Genomic DNA, 15,863 nt, shown 5'->3' on the forward strand with positions numbered 1-15,863 from the left:
CTTTGAGAACGGTTTGCAGATACACTATATTGCAAAAAGTATTTGGCCACCCATCCAAATGATCAGAATAAGTTTCAAGTTTATTCACAATACCATATTACAAGTTACAACAGTAGTGAATATCCATTTAAGGATGGTGGTAAGTGAAAGGGTCCCCAAAATAAGCTAGAATAAGCTTTTGGCAGGGGTCCAGAGGTTAGTATATGCATGCAATGCTTATAGCACAAGAACGCGATATGACAAACACAAAATAGGAGCACAAAAGCAAGCATACACATACATACATACATTCAACCAGAGGTGGGTAGAGTAGCCAGAAATTGTACTCAAGTAAGAGTACTGTTACTTTAGAGATTTATTACTCAAGTAAAAGTAAGGAGTAGTCACCCAAATATTTACTTGAGTAAAAGTAAAAAGTATGTTGTAAAAAAACTACTCAAGTAATGAGTAACTGATGAGTAACATACACACACATATATATATATATATATATATACACACACACACATATATACATATATATATATATATATATATATATATATATATATATATATATATATATATATATATATATATATATACACACACACACACATATATATATATATATACACACACATATATATATATATATATATATATATATATATATATATATATATATATATATATATATATATATATATATATACATTGATATATACAGTATATAATTTATATTTATTTTTTTTGCCGTTTTTGTTTACATGTTAATAGTGTTTTAATGAATATACATGCATGTTTAACACATATAGATTCCTTTCTTTCATGAAGACAAGAATATAAGTTGGTGTATTACCTGATTCTGATGACTTGCATTGATTGGAATCAGACAGTAGTGATGACAAACGTCCACGTTTTCAAATGGAGGAGAAAAAAAGTTCCTCCTTTCTGTCTAATACCACATCAATCAATCAATCAATGTTTATTTATATAGCCCTAAATCACAAGTGTCTCAAAGGGCTGCACAAGCCACAACGACATCCTCGGTATAGCCCACATAAGGGCAAGGAAAAACTCACCCCAGTGGGACGTCGATGTGAATGACTATGAGAAACCTTGGAGAGGACCGCATATGTGGGTAACCCCCCCCCTCTAGGGAGACCGAATGCAATGGATGTCGAGTGGGTCTAACATAATATTGTGAGAGTCCAGTCCATAGTGGATCCAGCATAACAGTAAGAGTCCAGTCCACAGTGGGGTCAGCAGGAAACCATCCCGAGCGGAGACGGGTCAGCAGCGCAGAGATGTTCCCAACCAATATACAGGCGAGCGGTCCACCCCGGGTCCCGACCCCGGACAGCCAGCACCCCATCCATGGCCACCGGATCTGTGTGTCTTCCCCTCCACAAGGGATAGGGGGCAGCAGAGGAGAAAAGAAAAGAAACGGCAGATCAACTGGTCTAAAAAAAAGGGGGGCTATTCAAAGGCTAGAGTATACAAATGAGTTTTAAGATGGGACTTAAATGTTTCTACTGAGGTAGCATCTCTAATTGTTACCGGGAGGGCATTCCATAGTGCTGGAGCCCGAATAGAAAACGCTCTACAGCCCGCAGACTTTTTTTGGGCTCTGGGAATCACTAATAAGCCGGAGTTCTTTGAACGCAGATTTCTTGCCGGGACATATGGTACAATACAATCGGTAAGATAGGCTGGAGCTAGACCGTGTAGTATTTTATACGTAAGTAGTAAAACCTTAAAGTCGCATCTTAAGTGCACAGGAAGCCAGTGCAGGTGAGCCAGTATAGGCGTAATATGATCAAACTTTCTTGTTCTTGTCAAAAGTCTAGCAGCCGCATTTTGTACCAACTGTAATTTTTTAATGCTAGACATAGGGAGACCCGAAAATAATACGTTACAGTAATCGAGACGAGACGTAACGAACGCATGAATAATGATCTCAGCGTCGCTAGTGGACAAAACATGAAAGTGGTTGGTTTTTAGCATCTTATATGTCCAGCTTCCATATTCGTTTTTATACACTTTACAAGAAATACATTGGCGGCAAACTCTGTAGCTTGCTAGCTTGTTTGTGCAGGCTTTCGGAGACTCTTATTTTGAAAGCGCAGGCGCGATGGAGCGGCACTTTTATTGTGAAGACAGGAACTGTGCAGTCAGTCTTTAGGCTTTTGACGGGGTGTACGGTTGAAATAAAAAATGGTCTTTTTTCCTTCACACTTTTGATTGATTGATTGGAACTTGTATTAGTAGATTGCACAGTACAGTACATATTCCGTACAATTGACCACTAAATGGTAACACCCCAATACGTTTTTCAACTTGTTTAAGTCAGGTCATGTGACCCCTGGCTCTGTTTGATTGGTCCAACGTCACCAGTGACTGCATCTGATTGGTGGAACGGAGTGAACGTCACCAGTGACTGTATTTGTTGAAACGCAGGCACTATGAAGGTCTGTCTGACAGACCAAAACAAACAAAGCGTGCATTAACAGATCGATAAAAATTAGTAGCGAGTAGCGAGCTGAATGTAGATAAAAGTAGCGGAGTAAAAGTAGCGTTTCTTCTCTATAAATATACTCAAGTAAAAGTAAAAGTATGTTGCATTAAAACTACTCTTAGAAGTACAATTTATCCCAAAAGTTACTCAAGTAGATGTAACGGAGTAAATGTAGCGCGTTACTACCCACCTCTGCATTCAACCACACACAACCCAACAGTAATCTACCCCGAAGCCACATGTGACAATGCTAATCCTCTAAAGGAGCACGAGCCATTCACATGAGGCATTAGAGATAGGTGGTTAATAGGTATGATTTCAGTTTCTTTTTGAAGTTGGAGAATGAATACAGCATCCTGAGGCTCTCATCAAGCCGGTTCCAGATCTGTGATCCCCTGCTTACAACACTTCGAGCAGTACAAGCCAGTAGACAATGTTTACCTGATATTATGTCAGTTATGAATGTTGTGGGCATGCTTGGGGACGATAGATAGGAACCAAGCTACAGAGCCTGAGATTCAGCCTGTGGATGACTTGATAGGTTAGACAAGCTTTGTGATAAATCATTATAATTATCATCTTAAGAGATGATAAGTATGGAATAGATGTCGAGTGGGGGCATTAAAATTGGACCATGACAGGGCCCGTATGATTTTCTTTTGCATGGATTCTAATTTGTGAAGGTAGGTAGGGAAGGTGTTACACCAAATGTCATTACAATAGTTTAGATGTAGTTCAAATAGAGTTTTGAATAGAGTGAGTAGAGCATGAAGAGGAAGATAATGACGAAGGTGAAAGAACATCCATCCACCCATGCATCCATCTTCTTCCGCTTATCCGAGGTCGGGTCGTGGGTGCAGCAGCCTAAGTAGGAAAGCCCAGACTTCCCTCTCCCCAGCCACTTGGTCCAGCTCCTCCCGGGTGATCCCGAGGCGTTCCCAGGCCAGCCGGGAGACATAGTCTTCCCAACGAGTCCTGGGTCTTCCCCGTGGCCTCCTATTGGTCGGACGTGCCCGAAACACCTCCCTAGGGAGGCGTTCGGGTGGCATCCTGACCAGATGCCTGAACCACCTCATCTGGCTCTTCTCGATGTGGAGGAGCAGCGGCTTTAGTTTGAGCTCCTCCCGGATGGCAGAGCTTCTCACCCTATCGCTAAGGGATAGCCCCGGTTAGATGTAAATATTAACGGAATTACAGTGAAATCTCGATTCACGAACTGTTCTAGAACAGTGTTCGTCAATCAAAAAAATGTGTATAGTGAAGCACATTTTTCCATTATAAATATTGTAAAATATGAATAATGGGTTCCGGCATGGAAAAAAGTCCCTATTTTAGTTAAGGTTTGTACAGTGCTATAAAGTACTGGATAGAAAACAAACATAATAAGGGAGTGATGGATCAACTTTCTATTTATAAAAAAGCTGTGCCGCATGCGCTGCTCTGTCAACACGCGCACACACACTACAGTGCCCTCACAAACCATCAGAAATCAGCCCAAAAAATGTACTTTAACAACTAAATTGCGCAATAATAAACGTTTAAAAAAGTAAAATTCACCCACATTAACATCGACAAGGACCTGAGTAGAAATCAGTAGACAGGTAGATACAATGAAAGGGGATGGAGTGCTGTGTGCATGTGTGTGCTCATCACAATTAAAACTTGCTGTGGTATAAAGCCTGCTTTGTCCATTCTTCCATACTAACAGCATGGCAACATAAGCTTGCTGAATTCTGATTGGATAAAAACTAGAGATGTCCGATAATATCAGCAGTCGAATAAATGCTTTAAACTGTAATATCGGAAATTATCGGTATCTGTTTCAAAAAGTAAAATTTATATGACTTTTTAAAACGCCGCTGTGTACATGGATGTAGGGAGAAGTACAGAGCGCCAATAAACCTTAAAGGCACTGCCTTTGCGTGCCGGACCAATCACATAATATCTACGGCTTTTCACACACACAAGTGAATGCCAGGCATACTTGGTCAACAGCCATACAGGTCACACTGAGGGTGGCCGTATAAACAACTTTAACACTGTTACAAATACGCGCCACACTGTGAACCCACACCAAACAAGAATGACAAACACATTTCGGGAGAACATCCGCACCGTAACACAACATAAACACAACAGAACAAATACCCAGAACCCCTTGCAGCACTAATTCTTCTGAGACGCTACACTATACACCCCCCGCTACCCATTAGCCCCCCACCTCAACCTCCTCATGCTCTCTCAGGGAGAGCATGTCCCAAATTCCAAGCTGCTGTTTTGAGGCATGTTAAAAAAAATAATACACTTTGTGACTTCAATAATAAATATGGCAGCGCCATGTTGGCATTTTTTTCCATAACTTGAGTTGATTTATTTTGGAAAACCTTGTTACGTTGTTTAATGCATCACAACAAAATTAAGCATAATAATGTGTTAATTCCACGACTGTATATATCGGTATCGGTTGATATCGGAATCTGTAATTAAGAGTTGGACAATATCGGAATATCGGATATCGGCAAAAAAGCCATTATCGGACATCTTAAAAAACTCTATAACCCTAAAAACAACAATGCTGGACGGAGCAAAATATGACATGAAGAGAATGTGAATACTTTTTGATATTTAGGGAAAGTAAATAAAAAATTACTTTCGTCTTTAATTATGATCATGATTTCTGGTTATGTTGGGCCAGCAGAGAAGGCCTTGCTGGCCCTGACTATCTGGTACCAGATAGTTTGAATGAGAAGACGTTATTCTGTCAAAGGAATAGCATATATTTTGAGCAGGTTACAATCTCGTCAGGTTTGGTGTAACCCTGCCATGAAAACAATGTTTTAGCTGTTTTTGTCGGCCGACAGGGCCGCTAATCCGCCATCCTGCTGCGAGTACGCCATCAAACGGTAGCAATGTGGATGCAATTATAACTCTTACAGTAGGTCAGTCGGACTCTTTAAAGTTGAAGTGGGTTGGAGAGTTTCATGATTATAGACTTTGCCATGTGTTTAAGTCCGGCATGTTTGTGATTCTGGGATTGAATCTGTCCCTAAGAACTCCACCAAATACTGCAATTTGAACGCAGTGCGAGTACTGTAGGGCCCATTATACCGGTGTTTACAAAAAGGCTTCCGGGATCTCGTATGCACCGATCGCAGCTTCTTTTCAACACCCCCATGAAGAGTAGACCCATGTTTATTCAAAAGGCACTACTGGTTACTCTCTGTTATCGTGACACACATTATGGGCAGACAGGGACGCAGAAGAGGAGCATATTTTGCAATCTTTTGTTTATTTGCCGAAGCCAAAGTGTTCCTAACATTTCATTTTCTCGGATTGCCCTACATTTCTGGCCAGTTTGATGAGTGATAGCAGCAGAAATACATCTGGACACAGACACATTGGTACAAGGGGCAACGTAGAAAATGTGAAAAATAAAATGTGCAGAATCAAACCTTTAATAACTACAAACCCCTTTTCCATATGAGTTGGGAAATTGTGTTAGATGTAAATATAAACGGAATACAATGATTTGCAAATCATTTTCAACCCATATCCAATTGAATGCACTACTAAGACAAGATATTTGATGTTCAAACTCATACATTTTTTTTTTTTTTGCAAATAATAATTAACTTAGAATTTCATGGCTGCAACACGCCCCAAAGTAGTTGGGAAAGGGCATGTTCACCACTGTGTTACATGGCCTTTCCTTTTAACAACACTCAGTAAACGTTTGGGAACTGAGGAGACACATTTTTTTAAGCTTCTCAGGTGGAATTCTTTCCCATTCTTGCTTGATGTACAGCTTAAGTTGTTCAACAGTCCGGGGTCTCGGTTGTGGTGTTTTAGGCTTCATAATGCACCACACATTTTCAATGGGAGACAGGTCTGGATTACACTCTTTTCCTATGAAGCCACGTTGATGTAACACGTGGTTTGGCATTGTCTTGCTGAAATAAGCAGGGGCGTCCATGGTAACGTTGCTTGGATGGCAACATATGGTGCTCCAAAACCTGTATGTACCTTTCAGCATTAATGGCGCCTTTACAGATGTGTAAGTTACCCATGTTTTGGGCACTAATACACCCCCATACCATCACACATGCTGGCTTTTTAACTTTGCGCCGATAACAATCCAGATGGTTCTTTTCCTCTTTGGTCTGGAGGACACGACGTCCATAGTTTCCAAAAACTATTTGAAATGTGGACTCATCAGACCACAGAACACTTTTCCACTTTGTATCAGTCCATCTTAGATGAGCTCAGGCCCAGCGAAGCCGACGGCGTTTCTGGGTGTTGTTGATAAACTGTTTTCGCCTTGCATAGGAGAGTTTTAATTTGCACTTACAGATGTAGCGACCAACTGTAGTTACTGACAGTGGGTTTCTGAAGTGTTCCTGAGCCCATGTGGTGATATCCTTTATACACTGATGTCGCTTGTTGATGCAGTACAGCCTGAGGGATCGAAGGTCACGGGCATAGCTGCTTACGTGCAGTGATTTCTCCAGATTCTCTGAACCCTTTGATGATATTACGGACCATAGATGGTGAAATCTCTAAATTCCTTGCAATAGCTGGTTGAGAAAGGTTTTTCTTAAACTGTTCAACAATTTGCTCACGCATTTGTTGACAAAGTGGTGACCCTCGCCCCATCCTTGTTTGTGAATGACTGAGCATTTCATGGAATCTACTTTTATACCCAATCATGGCACCCACATGTTCCCAATTTGCCTGTTCACCTGTGGGATGTTCCAAATAAGTGTTTGATGAGCATTCCTCAACTTTATCAGTATTAATTGCCACATTTCCCAACTTCTTTGTCACGTGTTGCTGGCATCAAATTCTAAAGTTAATGATTATTTGCAAAAAAAAAAAAAGTTTATCAGTTTGAACATCAAATATGTTGTCTTTGTAGCATATTCAACTGAATATGGGTTGAAAGTTATTTGCAAATCATTGTATTCCGTTAATATTTACATCTAACACAATTTCCCAACTCATATGGAAACGGGGTTTGTATTCGAAATATGTCTTGAACACATTTTTCTCTGGTCTGGTCTCTCTATCCTGACTTTGCCTTCTCTACCGGTGGTCTGATGACTTTTTATTCTTTGACTGATGCAACTAAACATTATTGACTTTGGCTGTGACTCAGAGTGTTTTCATTGCTCTTCATTCTTTGACATGCCAATTCCAAACAGATGAGTCCATTCTATTTATCACCGTCAATTTCAATCTTGCACTCCCTTCTGGAGGGCCAGTTATTCTCAAAGTAATATTTTATATTCAATAATAATGTCATAAACCAGAGGTGTCCAAAGTGCGGCCCGTCGCAATTTTTTTTTTACGCTGCCCGGCACATCAGGAAAACACTATAAAAAACAAACAAACACATGAAACAGTGACTTAAAAGAGGACACAGGGGAAACGTAACGTGAAAAAGTTGCAATGTTGACAAAAGTAACACATTTGTTTAAAATAGTCATTGCTCAAATAATAATAATTAATCAAAATCAATGATCATTTTGCAATGCAGTCTGCTGGAAATGATGGAAAGTACTACATAGCAACTGACGCTGTGGTCAAAGTTGGAATTGCCACAAAACACATGTTCTACAGCTATCTGGCGGCTAAAGTGGATAGTGAACCTTTCCCAATTTTGTCACGTTCCATGTGTCAGGTAAACCGTGACGAATGGGTCTATTTGATTCCCCTTCCTACTGTGTTGGAATTGGGGGTTAAATCACCAACATGATTTTCCGAGCGCGGCCACCGCTGCTGCCCACTGCTCCCCTCCCTTCCCCTTTCCTCCCAAGGGATGGAACAAGGGGATAGGTCAAATGCAGGGGGTAATTTCACCACAACTAGTGTGTGTGGTGAAATAACTTTAACATTATACTATAATGGTTTTGAAAATGAAAAATACCAAAATAGCCCCCGCATGCCTTCTTTTTTCAGTGTGCGGCCCTCAGTGGAAAAGTTTGGACACCCCTGTCATAAACAAAAACCTAAAAAAAAAATTAAAAAAAACATGTTTCCACTTGGTCAATGTATTGTTACCGGAATAAACATGGACTTTAAATTTCATGGCAATGTCTAAGGGCCTCACAAGAAATACAAAAAATGATAAAGGATTATGATAACTCTAATAATAGTCTTCTTCAATAAGAAGTTGCCACAACGAGTCACTCGTAGAATTTGTTTGCCTTCATTTCCCCTCACTCTTAGTATTTTGCTAAGGCATAGTGTTTATGTAGTACTACATAAAGACTATGCCAGTGGTACTCACACTTTTTTCACCAAGTACCACGGCAAAAAAAACTTGGCTCTCCACACTGCAAAAACTGAAATCTAAGTAAGATTAAATATCTCAAATAAGGGTGATATTTGCTTATATTCTGTCTGGTAAGATAATTCTTCTCACTAAGCAGATTTTATGTTAGAGTGTTTTACTTGTTTTAAGGGTTTCGGTCCTAAATTATCTCATTAAGATATTTCAGCTTGTAGCTGAGATTTTATGACCTATATGGAGTAAAACATGCTTGAAACTAGAATATCAACTGATGCAAAGCTGTGTCATTAACACTCACAAGTATAAATCTATTTTTTGAAAGTAATAATTTCTTTCTTCAAGCATGAAAAAAAAAAACATGATGCCGAGCGCATATCATTATGTCAAGATAATGGCACTAGCATTTACTTAATTTAAGAATATTTTTCAACATATTGAGCAAAAGGGTCTTATGTTTTTTTTCTACCAAGAAAAGTGCACTTGTTATTAGTGAGAATATACTTATTTTAAGGTATTTTTGGGTTCATTGAGATTAGCTAATTTGACTTGTTTTGGAAAGTCTTGACAAGCCGAATTTTCTTGTTCTATTGGCAGATAATTTTGCTTAGTTCAAATAAAATACCCCTAATTTTTGTATTTCTTTTTCTTGTTTTTGAACACTGACTTTTTGCAGTGCAATTACCACTATATTGACCAACACAAAAATACAGGTTTTTTTTTGGATTGATTGAAACTTTTATTACCGGTAGTGAGGGATGATGTTTGATAAGAAATTATCGAGTTCAAGCCTATTATAGAATCCTCCTATCGAACCGATTTCTTATCGATTCTCTTATCGAGTCCAGATAGGTTGTTGTATATGGAAAAAAACACACAATATTTGGTTTAACAAAAGCTCACTTTTATTATATAAGAAAAAAATAAAATCTAATAAATAAATAATTATTGACTGTTACCCCCCTAAAAAAATATTGACTGTTCTTACCCAAAGTACCGTATTTTTCGGACTATACGTCGCAGTTTTTTTTCATAGTTTGGTCCAGTGCGATTTATATGTTTTTTTCCTTCTTTATTATGCATTTTCGGCAGGTGCGACTTATACTCCGAAAAATACGGTATATTAAGTGGGATTTTTCAGAAAAACAAATATATACAGTAACACAAAAACAACCTGTCTCTGTGATCACTATAGGTGTATAAATAATAATATAGTGTTAAATAAAATCAGTCCCTTGGGCACAAAACTGAAAATAATACAGCTCTCCAAAAAGTGCACTTCTGCTGCTATTTGACATAACTGTTTGTTATGATGCTTTGACATTTTTGCACTTTATTTCTTTATTGAAAGAAAATTCTATGAAGAGAAAAGTTGTTTGCAAATGTGGTTACAATGCTAAAAAATTAAAAGTTAAAGCTAAAAAAAGAAATACACTTTCTTGAGTTAACATTATTTCTTTATAGGGGGAAAGATGTGATGTTATGAGCTAGGGAATATAACAACTACACTACCCAGCATGCAACGGGAGTAACGAGCATGCGCGGTAGCCCCGAAAAGTGTTGTTGCATGTCGCCACGCCGGCAGCTAAGAATGAAGTTATGAGCACGCTGTGAAAGTAAACGTCAAGAACTCAGCCAACACGCCTCGTCTGCATTATTTATAATTAGACAGACAACACATATACAGTGTGATTTTGTTTTGTTTACAATGAAAGAAAAACAAAAGTTAAAAAAGGGATATGTGTTGTTTATATATGTATGTGCCGCGGTTGCTTTAAGAACGTTGCGACAGCTGCCGTAAAGAAGGTGCGTTGCTAGCCTGGTTGCAATGTTTCCGGTTGGTCGTAAAAGTGTTCGTCATGTGTTTATACCCTGCTCAAATCTCTCAGTAAAGTTATTCATTGGATTATACCTTTTGTTTTGAACTTTATTACACCTTGGAGCGCTTTTTTCCGGTCCATTGTTTTTCCTGCTTTCCCTATCTGCGCCTAATGACTGAGCTACGTGACGTCATTTCTTGTGATGTTCCGAGGGATTCGAATAAAGAACCAACTCTTTTTCTTTACTATAGTGGTCTCGATAACGGGTACCGGTTCTCAAAAAGGGATTCGAGTCCGAGGACTCGGTTCTTTTCTTATCGAACAACCGGGAAAACCGGTGTCGAGTATCATCCCTACCGGTAGTAGATTGCACAGTACAGTACATATTCCGTGCAATTGACCACTAAATAACACCCGAATAAGTTTTTCAGCTTGTTTAAAGGGGAACATTATCACAATTTCAGAAGGGTTAAAACCATTAAAAATCAGTTCCCAGTGGCTTATTTTATTTTTCGAAGTTTTTTTCAAAATTTTACCCATCACGCAATATCCCTAAAAAAAGCTTCAAAGTGCCTGATTTTACCCATCGTTAAAATCCAGCGTCCATTTTCCTGTGACGTCACATAGTGATGCCAACACAAACAAACATGGCGCATAGAACAGCAAGCTATAGCGACATTAGCTCGGATTTCAGCGGCTTAAGCGATTCAACAGATTACCCATGTATTGAAACGGATGGTTGTAGTGTGGAGGCAGGTAGCGAAAACGAAATTGAAGAAGAAACTGAAGCTATTGAGCCATATCGGTTTGAACCGTATGCAAGCGAGGCCGACGAAAACGACACGACAGCCAGCGACACGGGAGAAAGCGAGGACGAATTCGGCGATTGCCTTCTAACCAACGATTGGTATGTGTTTGTTTGGCATTAAAGGAAACTAACAACTATGAACTAGGTTTACAGCATATGAAATACATTTGGCAACAACATGCACTTTGAGAGTGCAGACAGCCCAATTTTCATCAATTAATATATTCTATAGACATACCCTCATGTCAGCAGGCCAGGGAAGCTAGGGTCGATATTCTTCTCTTGATCATCTTCGGTGGCATAAGGGACGGTGTGAGCCAAGACATCCAGGGGGTTTAGCTCGCTCGTCTGCGGGAACAAACTGCCGCCATTGCTTGCCGTGCTACCGAGGTCCTTTGTCCCTGAATTGCTCACACACTCCGGCAGATTCAATGGGGGTCTGGCGGCAGATTTCTTTGACTTTATCGTTGGAAATGCATCTGCTTTGAGTGCCGCAGGATATCCACACATTCTTGCCATCTCTGTCGTAGCATAGCTTTCGTCGGTAAAGTGTGCGGAACAAACGTCCAATTTCTTGCCACTTTCGCATCTTTGGGCCACTGGTGCTACTTGAATCCGTCCCTGTTCGTGTTGTTACACCCTCCGACAACACACCGACGAGGCATGATGTCTCCAAGGTACGGAAAACAGTCGAAAAAACGGAAAATAACAGAGCTGATTTGACTCAGTGTTTGAGAAAATGGCGGATTGCTTCCCGATATGACGTCACGTTGTGACGTCATCGCTCTGAGAGCGAATACTAGAAAGGCGTTTAATTCGCCAAAATTCACCCGTTTAGAGTTCGGAAATCGGTTAAAAAAAAGATGGTCTTTTTTCTGCAACATCAAGGTATATATTGACGCTTACATAGGTCTGGTGATAATGTTCCCCTTTAAGTCGGGGTCCACGTAAATCAATTCATGGTACAGCATAGTAGGCCTAAATATTCATTAAAAACAATATTTATTATGAATATGAATCTCCTTCCTACAGTAAAAGTATTTGACCTTGCATCGTCAGGAAAATGTTGTGATTGCACAACTGATTAGTAGAAGTAGTAGTTCTTGTTTTTTCCCATTAATGAGGAAGAGGTCATTAATCACTCTCGTGTTCTTTTTCTCCATCTGTCATGGCCAGGTGGTGCTTGACCACATGAGGAGAAAATGCAAGTGTCACGGGACATCGGGAAGCTGTCAGCTAAAGACTTGCTGGCAGGTCACGCCCGAATTCCGCGTGGTCGGCTCCATCCTCAAAGAGCGCTTCCACATCGCCACACTTATCAAGGCCCACAACCGCAACACCGGGCAGCTGGATCACTCCCACCACAACAACAACAACAACAACTACCACAGCAACCACCACCACCACCACCATCACCACCACCACCACCACCATCACGCGCACCGCCGGAGGCCGAGCATCAACGACCTGGTCTACTTTGAAAAGTCGCCGGATTTCTGCGAGCGGGACCTGGGTTCGGACTCGGCGGGAACGCAGGGCCGGATTTGCAACAAGACCAGTCCGGGCATGGACAACTGTGAGACTCTGTGCTGCGGGAGAGGCCACAACATCCTGCAGCAGACGCGCAGCGAACGCTGCAACTGCAAGTTCCACTGGTGTTGCTACGTGGTGTGCGAAGAGTGCAGGATCACAGAGTGGGTCAGCGTGTGCAAATGAAGAAGCACTGGAAAAGTCCAAACAAGGGAAATACAAACTCAACATCAAGATTATTGACCGGGAAAAAAAGGGGTCTGTGACTGGGACATGTGTGCCCCGGCTCCATTTTTACCGCGGAGCTCCATGTTCTGTTTGGCTTTGCGGGACAGAGAGGCGGAAATGTGCCAAGTCGGCAGAAATGTGCATGTTGAAAAGTGTGTGCACATGCAGTGCAAGCCCAAAGCTGTCACAACTCTGCAAGCATGGATGTTTTGCATTGCTTTTGATACAAAGAAGCACACTTTCTATCAAGCAATAAAAGGAAAACCGCGGCACTGCACATAGGGACTGCTCTACGAAACCCTTTCTTCACAAACAATAACAGCATAAACAACATAGTACATAACATTTTCATGGTATTCTATTGACATATTGTACATTAGCAAACAGACTGTTTCAGCATGAGCATGCCTGGAGCACGGAGATGTCAGGCCAAATTTAAGGGCACTTAAGAAATATAATGTTTGTGGTTTTTATGTTGTTGTTTTTAATGTATTTGCCTTGGACAGTCCATACTTGTATCAGTAAATATTATCATGACGTACACACCATCTATAAACGTTTCTATAAATCAGGCATTTGGGTTAGGTCAGAATTTACAACATTTGATCCCCCGGGTGTTGCGTTCCCAGACCAACTGTGAATAGTGGACAAAAAAGTAAGTACCCGTATTTTTCGGACTATAAGTCGCAGTTTTTTTCATAGTTTGGCCGGGCTCCAGTGCGACTTACACATGTTTTTTTCCTTCTTTATTATGCATTTTCGGCAGGTGCGACTTATACTCCGAAAAAATAAAAATATCTATTTTTCACACACGGCTCGCTGCTCCCCCTCCAAACTCTCCTAGGTAGGTAGGTAGGTCTTTATTGTCATTGCACAAGTACAACAAAACTTTGTTTTCAGCACAAACTCGTTCAAGATTAGACAAACAAACAGTGTACAGGGCAGTGGTTCTTAACCTCGTTGGAGGTACCGAACCCCACCAGTTTCATTTGCGCATTCACCGAACCCTTCTTTAGTGAAAAATAAAATGTTTTTTTTTTCAAATTCAAGACAAAGTTATATGTTTTTGGTAACACTTTAGTATGGGGAACATATTCTAAGTAACAGAGACTTAATTTAGAGTTATTTGGTTAGGGTTAGGGTCAGGGTTAGAGGGTTAGGGTTATAATAAGGCCATGGCGAATAAGGCATTAATAAGTACTTAATAATGACTAGTTAAGAGCCAATATGTTACTAATTTGCATGTTAATAAGCAACTAATTAATGGTGAATAAGTTCCCCATACTAAAGTGTTACCATGTTTTTTTACAGGTGCACAGAATGAACCGTGCATGAACATCACCTTGTTCAAACAACAAAACCAACACAGTGCATAAACTCACAACAAATTACACACCTGCAAACCAGTCAGCTGTTGCCGTATCCGTAATACGCCGATAGGGAGAAGTTTGTATTTACACGATAAGTTGGGTGTGTTTTGACCTCCGCCGAACCCCTGAGGCCGACTCACCGAACTCCTAGGGTTCGATCGAACCCAGGTTAAGAACCACTGGTACAGGGTTACAGAACAGGAACGCTGATGGGTCGCCACAAGGCGCCCTGTAAAAGATGGGAAAAAGGTCAACGCTGGGGGAGGATGAGTAAAAAAATACAATCTAGACTGGGCTGGAGTGGGAATAAAACCTCCATAGCAAAGCACATATACATATTACAACATTTTGAGACTTGCAACAGAGGGGAGGGAGTTGGGGGCCACGGTGGCAGGCTGCAGCTCTTCAGGTACAGCCCAGCCGTCCATCACCCCTAAGGGATTCGTGGCAAGGGCGTTGGATGGGGGGGGTGGGTTATCAATCAATCAATCAATCAATGTTTATTTATATAGCCCTAAATCACAAGTGTCTCAAAGGGCTGCACAAGCCACAACGACATCCTCGGTACAAAGCAATGTGTGTGTGGCGTATATTTTTGTGGATGCATTTGTGTGTGTAAGCCTGCTGCGTGTCTCTATTCCCCGGCCTTGATGTCGTGCAGACGCTAGTCCAAAAGTCAAAAACAGCAGGTGTGTGTCCATGAGAGACAAAAAGGGAGTTTGTTGTGTCTTTGCCGCATTGTCCTTCGGGAGAGTCTCGAAGCCAGGGAAAAAATCCAAGTTAGAATGTTTCGTATGCGAGTGGAAATTAAATGAGCTTTTCACTCTAAATTGTCTATGACTGATCCTAAACATTCAAAATTCATCCTGCAGGGCAGGCAGTCCAATGTTATCCAAATCACAAGAGTGTCCACTCGAGATGTCCGATAATATCGGACTGCCGATATTATCGACCGATAAATGCTTTAAAATGTAATATCGGAAATTATCGGTATCGGTTTCAAAAAGTAAAATGTATGACTTTTTAAAACGCCGCTGTGTACACGGACATAGAGAGAAGTACAGAGCGCCAATAAACCTTAAAGGCACTGCCTTTGCGTGCCGGCCCAATCACATAATATCTACGGCTTTTCACACGCACACAAGTTGGTCTACTTGGTCAACAGCCATACAGGTCACACTGAGGGTGGCCGTATAAACAACTTTAACACTGTTACAAATATGCGCCACACTGTGAACCCACACCAAAGAAGAATGACAAACACATTTCGGGAGAACATCCGCACCGTAACACAATATAAACACAACCGAACAAACAC

General features: G+C 40.7%; 1 protein-coding gene across 1 annotated transcript in view; it reads left to right on the forward strand.

Moving 5' to 3' along the window:
• The window catches only part of wnt10a (wingless-type MMTV integration site family, member 10a), a 120,124-nt gene extending 105,916 nt beyond the window's left edge, over positions 1-14,208 (forward strand). The window contains exon 4 of the mRNA XM_061926494.2: positions 12,594-14,208. Within this exon, the coding sequence (XP_061782478.1) occupies positions 12,594-13,133 (540 nt within the window). The 3' untranslated portion in view covers positions 13,134-14,208. The remainder of the gene's footprint in view (positions 1-12,593) is intronic.
• The last annotated feature ends 1,655 nt before the right edge of the window (positions 14,209-15,863 follow it).

The sequence above is a fragment of the Nerophis lumbriciformis genome, linkage group LG31 (assembly GCF_033978685.3).
Source record: "Nerophis lumbriciformis linkage group LG31, RoL_Nlum_v2.1, whole genome shotgun sequence".
NCBI classification, from domain to species: domain Eukaryota; kingdom Metazoa; phylum Chordata; class Actinopteri; order Syngnathiformes; family Syngnathidae; genus Nerophis; species Nerophis lumbriciformis.